At 48.4% G+C, this 9256-nt stretch overlaps 1 protein-coding gene across 2 annotated transcripts in view; it reads left to right on the top strand.

Annotated features, from left to right (window-relative positions):
* Nucleotides 1-37: 37 nt before the first annotated feature.
* The window catches only part of MRPL14 (mitochondrial ribosomal protein L14), a 16708-nt gene continuing 7489 nt past the window's right edge, over nt 38-9256 (top strand). Inside the window, exons 1-2 of one of the 2 annotated variants that reach the window (XM_009646047.2) lie at nt 38-171; nt 7491-7584. In XM_009646047.2, the coding sequence (XP_009644342.1) occupies nt 7511-7584 (74 nt within the window). In that variant the 5' untranslated portion in view covers nt 38-171; nt 7491-7510. Of the gene's footprint in view, nt 172-7490; nt 7585-9256 lie in introns of those variants that run through there. The other variant, XM_035901451.1, reaches the window with a different exon arrangement.

Genomic DNA, 9256 nt, shown 5'->3' with positions numbered 1-9256 from the left:
CCTGCGGGCCTTGCGGCGCTGGGCTGCCGGGGCCCTCCGTGCCTCGTAGGGAGCCGTTCGCAGGGGTCGCTGATGCTCCGTGCACAGGGCCCGAAACGGCTAAACCCTGAGCACGGGTTGCTGCTCTAAAAAAAGGCTGAGAAGCGCAGGCCCCGGAGGTGGCGTGGTGGGGTGAGCGGCGCGCAGCAGGGCAGATGGTTCTGACATCTTGCAGAAGCAGCGGGGAACCGGAGCTTGGGCTGTGCAGGGCCTGGAGGAGCCTTTGTGTCACCTGCACGCAGGGCTGCAGATGGGGCGATGGGCCGCATCTCGCCTCTCCGATGGGCATTCGCCTCTGCTCCCACTGGGGGCTTCAAGCCTATGCCCGAGCAGTCTGGCCTGGGGGAGGAAGAAAACACGATTCTGGCACTCCTGCACGTGCGTCCCTCAGAGCATTTCTTCAGAATTCATGTGCTGCTGGGATTAGGCTTGTGGGGGTATGAGTAGTCATGCAGCAAAGTTGGACCAAAATTCCTGTGTCCTGACAAGGCGGCATTTACTCGTGTGTGTCATGGGGACTCGGGAAGTGTGGGCGCTAGCCTGTCCTTCGCTGGTTATTCTCCAAAAAAACTTCTTTGGAGGTCTGGTGAGTCAGGGGAGGTAATTTGGGGAAGAAGACAGGTTTCTTATAAGCATGAAAGACTTACTCCTTGTAGTAAAAGCAGACGGGCAGCCAGCCTTTTTAAAAGCAGGACAGAGATGCTCATCTGAGCTGTGCTCCCTTCTCTGGTTTGAGAGTTCTCCAAGCTTACCTGGTAAGGTCTTGTGTGAGAAGGAGAGAAGCTGAGCTAAAGGAAGTTTCTGAGTGCAAAGCAAGGCTTGTTCCAGCAGAGCTGTAGGTAGCTCTGCTCCGCCTTGCGGCGTGAGTGTGCCTTTGTCTCCAGGTTAGGTTTCTCTTAAGCCTGAATTCTCTCTGTGTTAAGCATCCTTTTCTGGTGTAGCTTGATCAGGAAGGGCTGGAGCCACTATCATTCTTTGTTCTCTGAACAACTAGCCTAGGTCAGTGAGTGGTTCCTGGCTTTTTTTTTTTTTTTAAATGGTTGAGCCACAGCTCCCCACCTTTTCTTCTTGTTTGTGCCCTTCTCCCCACCACAGCTCCCCCCAGCGTGGTTACTGCTATCTGGTTTGCGATCGCACCTTGCTGGTTGGGACCTGGTCAGCCACTGTCAGGACTGGGAACAGAATCTGGTCTTGTGGCTTGCCACCTATTTTCCTGTTCCTGAGAACTCAGTATTTTTATGAGTAGTGAAGATACAAGTAGTACATTCAAGAGGTGATAGCAGCATTAAATGATGGGAGTGTGGGCAGTTCTCTGAATTCACATGGAATTCCAAAAGACATGGACAAGGCAGGACCTCACTGGGCTTCACTTCCAGCCCCACAGATCTTACCAGAGCAGAGCTGGGTTTAGATATCTGGAATTAGGTACCTGCTGTACCGTTCTTTTCCTTTGACCTCACACAGGAAGTTGTCCTCTCTGTCGCTTAATTTCCTGCTGGTGCACTGGGGATAATCCCTTCCTATTTTGGTACAGTGCTGTGAATATGAGTATATAGAATGGTTTAAAGTGCTCGGGTGCTAGAATGGTAAAAGCCAAAAGTACCTTAGAGTTGGGACTTCTGGATACTTAAAATGTGAAAACTAATTTTTCCATTAAAGATATTCAGCTCTTTTTTTTTTTAATTTGCCTTTCCTGATTGTGATCTGGAAAATGAGGTTGGTGTGTTTTGCTTCAAAATTGTTAACAGATGCACCTGTAATGAGTTTCTGTTGGTAACTTGGATCAATAAATATCCTGTTTAATAGCTAATCCTATTCGTAAGCGGAATTCAAAAAGACTTAATTCCTCTTTGTGAATCCTGGCCTTTCTAGCTGTCATTAATGTAGAACCAGTTATGTCTTGGTAATGAATGTCTTGTGTATTTTTAACACACACAAGCCCTTAATCACATCGTTTCCTTTATGAGGAGAGCTGTGAATGGATTGAGTCCCGTAGTTCACAGTTGGCTCTTGTAGCTCACCCTGGCAGACGGTCTATAAATAAACCCGTGGTGGCAGAGTAGGGGTTTAGGTATTTGCATCGTGCATATTGTCTTGGATATATTTCCTGCGTTTTAATGATGGATGACAGATGGAGTTCAAATCTTTGTGGTGCCCGGAGCACGTCTATTTTGGTCTCTGAGAAGAACAAAGGGGATGTTGGCCCCCACTGTTTGACTGTGCAGATCAGGTTACTGCTATTAAAGTGAAGAATTATTTTTCCCTGTTTTATTTTGTATGTTTGACAGCAGGCTTTGGGTAGTGGGTCTCAGCATTTGCATTGCAGCATCCATTGGTTTTCCCTGGGGCCTGTTTGTGTGGATGAGTTACTAGCAGAAAGAAAGGAAAGAAATCGCTGAATGGTTGTGGAACTACAGATCTTGGGAATGTAGGGAGCAAGTGTCATTTCCAAAGCTTGTGATCAAGAAGGAAAGTACTACTGGATTGCTAGGTAACAGCGCTATTTAAAAGCACATTTACTCTATGATGCAGGCAGGGTAAGAAAGGCACCTTGAGTGGTTTTTAGGGTCTATACCACTGATAAAAACTTGGCCAGAGCCATTGCACTGGCCTCTTGGGTGTTCAGATGCAGACCTTTTTAGTACTCCCATGGCTGTGTTAATGGTGCAGCTTCATACAGACCATTCTTGTGAAGCACATCAGTATTTTTGCTGAAATGAGAGATATCCTTTTCTTGTCCAAAGCTCCCTGTGTTTCTCCAGAGATACTGTCACGATGTAAGTCTGGGTTGGCAGTGAAAGAAGAAGTCCCGATCTTGTGTTTTGCCACATTCCCTCGCACCAGCATTCGTGCAGCCGTGGGATGAGTTGGATCAGGGAACTGATCTAGCTGGAAACTGCGACTGCTTTACGTGAATGCCAGAGCCAGCGTAAGGGAGGTGATGGAAATGTGTGTTGGGGGGACACAGGGCTTCCTTTCTTGGTACTGTGTGCCTTGACGTTGGCTCAAAGTGAGTATGTAATCCTGTCCTCCTTATCTAGAAGATGTCCTTGCTTTGTATCAGCTCCCTGAGGTGGTCTGCTGGTGTGTTTGCATGCCTTTGATGAAAATATTTTATGTGGCCTGCTTCTGTTAGCTGGGATGAAATTTCCAGCACTCCTCCATTCAAAACCCACTCAAGATTGCAGTAAATGTTAGTTAGTTCTTTAATCTCAAGGGAAAACGGTGAAGGTGGTAACTTTAGTGTGGCACTTGAAAATGGTGCAGTGGGTAAAGAACTTCCAGGGATTTATAACTGGTTCCTTTGTTCTGGGGTGTTGGAATTTGATGTCGGGCTGTTGCGTTGAATGGGGTATGGCTGAAGGGCCCTCGAGAAGGGAGTGTTTGAGCATGCAATAACCTGCTGCAGCAGACTTATTCAGCAAAGTAGAAATTGGGTCGTTTTAGTGAATATTTGATTAACAGACTCCTTCACCCTTTCTGAATCTTACTCTGAACCCAGTCTGAGGTCTGTTCTAACTTTTAACTGATATGTGGAGCAAAGCGAAGCGTTGCTACAATTCTGGTTTTAAGAAATTAGTCTCTCTAACCATGAGATGGAGCTGCTGATGGAATTCAGGGGCAGAAGGGTAGGAGCTGGGAGAGAGGCTGCTCTGCACAGTTTTGTATCACTGCTTTGGTGTGGCTAGTGTGGCTTACACTGTATCAATAGTTGTCTTTGTGTTGGGCCTTTCATTTTAGGATAGTATCTGTTTAAATACTACTCTTATCTAGCATGAACGACTTGGAAAATTAATCCTGCTTGAGCAGGAGATTGGACTAGATGACCTCCAGAAGTCCCTTCTGAGATAATTCCTTGATCAGGAATGTATTAGTGACTAAATACTAAGCAGCAGTGGTGGTTTGCCCATCCAAGGTATTGTAGGGGGCACTCCTGCATCAGCTGGGCAGTACCAACAGCAGACTTCTCGGAATTCCTGCAGATTTTCCTGTGCTTGAGGGTAATGAGCACTGAAACCTGACGACCTGGGGAGAGACACCTTCAGAAGCAGACTCGGGTGACGTGAATTCCCCGTGCCTGTGCGAAGTTCAGCCTCCTCTGAGCCTTTTTAAGGCCTCCTGGTGCGAGGCAACATCAGCTCTGGGCAGAGGAGAGGTGCCGGGTGTGCTGGGGCCGATGGCTGTTGTCGCTTTATAGCGGCTCTTCAACTTCAGCACCAACTCGGAGGGTTCATGTGGCAGCACCCAGCGTGACAGAGTGAGTGGTTTCTGTGCCCTTTGGAGTTGAGTTTAGTAATTAGCCGCTCCACAGAGTGGGAAATCGAGGGCGGAGGAGATCAGGGGCCCTGTTCGCAGCCTCGGAGGGAGCGAGTTGGGACTGGGTCTGGCTGAGGAGCGCCTGGGGACAGACCTGAGCTATTGGCTGTTTGTTTCTAGAAGGGAAGCTGGCATGTTATGATAGCTGGAGATGTGATTCCCTGCTCGTGAACCTCCTCGCACCCTTGAATGCTGTACTCCATGCCACAGATGCATTCTTCTCTTCCCTCCACCCTGAACCTTCCTGCTAATTGGAAGCATCCCCCTGTTTACTCAGTCCCTAACAGGATGCTTCATACCAAATAATCAATCATACGAAGTTTCTTAGCTTGTGACACATCTTAATGTGCTGAGGAATAATTCTTAGCAAAGAAGGGGGTGCTGAGTCATCTGGAAAAATAAACAGACCTTGGACACTTCACCCTGTTGATGCTTCTGCCAGTAGTTTTGTGACTTCAAACCTTCGTTGCTGCCACAGGGTAAAAACAAATGGTGACTCCTCCCAGGAGTGGGGAGTGAGTTTAGAGTTTAGGCAATGCTTTAGGGCTCTTGACGGGCAGCTTTGAGCATATCTAGCTATGCTGGTCGTGATGTTGCTGTCCCTCTGACAGCAGGCAAAGCGCACACCTGCCCTGCCACGAGCCTGCAGTCCTCTCGTATCGGTCTTACGTAGTGGTGACGATGAGCAGCCACCAAGGCCACCGTGCCTGCCAGGGGAATAGAGCTGGGCTCCCCCGCTACTAAAATGATCCAAGGGTTGGAGCACCTCTCCTATGAGGCCAGGCTGAGGGAGTTGGGGGTGTTCAGCCTGGAGAAGAGAAGGCTGCGGGCAGAGCTGAGTGCGGCCGGTCAGGGCTTCAAGGGGGCCCAGAGGAAAGGGGGGGACAAGCTTTTTAGTAGGGCCAGCTGTGACAGGACAAGGGGGGATGGTTTTAAACTGAAGCAGGGTAGGTTTAGAGTGGATCTAAGGAAGAAATTCTTTCCAATGAGGGTAGTGAAACCCTGGCAGGGGTTGCCCAGAGAGGTGGTGGAGGCCCCATCCCTGGGAACATTGCAGGCCAGGTTGGCCGGGGCTGTGAGCAACCTGATGTGGTTAGCGGTGTCCCTGCTCCTGCAGGGGGGTTGGGCTGGGTGGGGTCTAGGGGTCCCTTCCAACCCAAAACATTCTATGACTCTATGAAGCATCCATCAGAGACAACAGAGAGGCTGACTTGCTGCTGCTGCTTGGGGTCTTCTAGAGGGATGCAGGGCCTCGGTGCGATTCTGGAGGAAGTAGGAGCAATATTACCCACTGGGTTTGGGTTTCACACGGGGAAATGGTACACCCAAGCGCAGAATGTAATGCAGGCTGTCCTCCGTGCCAACGTGGGGTGTGGGCTTACAGCAAGGCAACATAGTTGGACTTGCTTAGACATCCTAGCAGCAGCAAGGCCCAGGTAATTGGACCTTGATTGCCAGCAGTACTGTAAATACCACAGGGTCTGGTTTGTGTTAGGGTCACACAGCTAGGTAAGGAGCTGTGGCAAAAACACAGCTGCCTTGGAATCGCATTGCAGAGAGGGGACAGTGCAGGCAAGCTCTGAAGGGAAGCTCTGAACTCATTTGGAGATCTTCTACTCCACAGAAAAGTGGCTTTGTTTAGCAAATGAAAGTAAGCTTTGTCTGTTGCTGATCTCTTCCAAACCTGCCTGTAAGACAGGCGAGACCGTTGGCCACGTAGCCTGTGCTTCGTTCAGGGAGCACTGCTACGGAATTGCTGTGGTGCACATCTCCAGGGCTTCTCATCCCGCTGTCAGGTAACGCTCTGTACAACAACTGCAAACCCTAAAAAAGTACATACATTTCCGAGTAAGCAAACACACCGAGGAAAAATAAAAACAATAAAGAGAGAGTGAAGATTTAGCCTGGGCTTTACTTGGTTGTAATAAGAATATCTATGGCAGTGTCTGTCAGAAGGCTCTGTGGGTATTTTTTTCTCTCTAGAGAAGTTAGGTCAGCTTTGTTTTTAAAATAAAAGTTAAGAAAATGGCCTTACAATGTACTGCTACGGTTTGGCCCGAAGCTCTTCAGAACTGGCAAAGGGAGATAAGTGGTCAATGTATTTTTAATGTTTACTTTAGAAAGGAGAGAAGCGGAGCGTGTGTTGGTTACACTGCCAAGGTCTAAGCAAGCAGTGTCACACAGCGGTAGTTGTAGTCAGGTGGAAAGTCTTAGCTTTACCTGAGCTGGCCTGAAAGAGGTCTGGCTCTAGGTCTGTGTTGTTTTTTCCCTTCGCTTGGATCTGCCAGCGTAGCTGCCTGGGTCACCGCTCCCTAACGCGTGTCTGGCAAAGTGACCCGGGTTCAGATACACCTTCGCGATGGCGCGTGCAAGCCGGTCCCCATCAGTCTGACCGAGTGGGGTTAGGGAACCACTATAGGTGTAGTCAGGGAACAGGGTGTGGTAAACCCAGTTAGAGGTTAACCTCGTAACCCGGCTCTGCTGCTGTCGGGGTGGTGGTTTGGTTTGGGTTGAGCGTGCGCCATAGATTTACAGGGAACTGTTTCATCTGGGCAGCCTTAACGGGGCGAGATTGGCAGAGGTGCGACTCTGGTCTCTAAACACGGGCTGCTGAACATCTTGTATGTGCTAAGAGGGAGCATGCCCTCACCCGTGGAGCTTTGTTGTGTTTCTTGTCTTGCATATTGTTTCCTGAGGCTCTGATGCCAGTCTGCAGAGTATCTCTGGCTTTTTGCTTGGGTTTATAGGTAACATCAGTAGCTTTTACAAGTAACTGTGGTAGCTTTTACTGGTCACTGCCGCCTCTAAATTGGTTTGCATCCAAAATTCTCAAACCCGCTTGTTATTACGTGGTTCACAGTGCACACAGAAGGGCCCTTACCTCTGTGCACAGGGAACTGCAGTGCAGCCATACTGAATCCAGCTTTGTAGTATACACATCTGAATTAGACTGTCTGCTGAATTCAGGCAGGGGTTGTTGATTTGCTTTGTATCGTGCTGCGGATGCTGTTAGCTGTGGATTGCAGCGTCTGAAGAGGTGCTGAGACTCTAGTGTGTGATTCACATAAGGAAAATGAAGTGAAACAAATTTTGTCCAATTTCCAGAGTTCATAATTCTCTTCTTTCTTACGCAGGGCGGGTTACCAGAATCCAAATGGCTCTCTTGAATCAGCAATTGGGTTTATCCTTAACCCATCTAAGCAGCACAGTGATCCAGCGACACTTAAGGTAATTTTCAAATCCTGCTTTTGCTTTTGTTTTCTTGGGAGAATTTCCTGATTGAAAGAGATGCTGTTAAGCAGGTCAAGCATAAGGTACAGTATTTCTAATTCAAAAAGGATAATATAAGAAAATCTCATAGTTGTCTCTTCACAGGTTGTAAAGTGAGCCCAAACACAACAACAGATGCAGGTTCCCGGCAGTCTGAGTGTGGTCTGAACTCAGCATTTTCGTATGCTTGTAAGGAAGCTTTTAGGCCTGCAAGCAGAAGTTGAAAGTGCCTCTGTTTCTCAGCCAGGTCCAAAAAAGCAACAGCCAGCCCCTGCTGATGTAAAGCCAGTTACATGTTTAAAATTATTCCAGAGTTTGTAATTTCAGTTATTTGGAACAAGAGTAAACTGAAAAATTATTGCCTTGTACCTTAACAGTGTGCATTTTGTTGTTTTTCTTTATGTCCTTGTTCCAGACTCAAGGCATTTAAAGCTTCTTAAATTTATGGACCTCATGTTTTACAATGCCTTGCACAAAGCTTAGGGCCTAATCCCACAGTACACTTGGGGTGGGTATGGAGAATCTCTAGCATATAGCTTGTTGAAGGGTCAGGGCTTCACTTTATAGGGTGAGAATAGTCATTCCCATGACTGTGGTCTAGAGAGGGGATTAAGACAATGCTCAGGGCTAGGCTGTGTGATAGTCCCAGGAGCTATCTTGAGGAGGTATCTTAAATCTTACTGGCTTTCTGTGTAAATGGGCTGCATGAGAACATTGGCCAGGAGACATTTAAAGGATATATATAGGCTGACAGCAAGGGGAAGGCCAAGTTCACAGGGGTGAGCAGTGCTACTGCAGGACATCAAGCAGTCTGAATGGGGAAACCTTTCCAATGTGGTGGGGGTTTGCTCCAAGACTGTGGTAGAAATGAAGGAAGGAGGGGAAAGAAAAAGTCCTCCTTGTGCAGTTACTCTTCTCTAGTGGTACCTGGGCAACCTTAGAGTTGCTCGTACTGCTGCGTTGTGGACTTGGTCTCACCTAGATTTACCCTTCTCCTTCCTGTGACAATGCTCTTGTCCCTTTCTGGCCCCCTCCCTTCTGCCTTCCCTGCTGCGCAGCCACAGCCTGGCAAGGGGAGGATAGAGTGTGGTATACGACAGTCTCTGTCAGTGTTGGGATGGGAGGGGGTGGCTGCTTCCAGAGGCGAGTGACCTCTCAGAGAGGAGAGGTGGCCTCTCGTAAGGGAAAGCTGGGATAGGCCTCTGCTGCGGGAAACAAATCTTTAAAGGCAGCACTAGACCTCTGGAGCAGTTAGACTAATGCAGGCTGACCTAGCTGCCCTGCTCTTTCTGCGTGTAAAAATGCCTGCTTCAGCTGATGTCTGTCCACACTGTGTTTGATACGCAGGGGATGGCTTGCTCTTCTTCCAGGCAGCATTGCAAATACAGGTCCTTCATCTTCAGGAAGGGGTGGTGGTCCCCATGGGTCTTTATTTACTGCCGTTGAGTCCTTGGGCGGCCACCAGCTTGGCATGCCTGCAGCTGCCTGGCTAGCATGTTTCTTGTACCTTACTGAAAAGTTCAGCAGTAGAAAGGATCTTCCTGCTTTTCAGATGGTCTGCGTTTGGGCGTCCTTTGAAGAGAAGCAACGAATCACTTGAATTTGAGCTTACTGGATAAAAGAATAGCTG

The sequence above is a fragment of the Egretta garzetta genome, unplaced genomic scaffold, assembly GCF_000687185.1.
Source record: "Egretta garzetta isolate BGI_Z169 unplaced genomic scaffold, ASM68718v1 scaffold729, whole genome shotgun sequence".
NCBI classification, from domain to species: domain Eukaryota; kingdom Metazoa; phylum Chordata; class Aves; order Pelecaniformes; family Ardeidae; genus Egretta; species Egretta garzetta.
The sequence above is the reverse complement of the archived record's forward strand: the minus strand, read 5'-3'. Positions and strand labels throughout refer to the sequence as shown.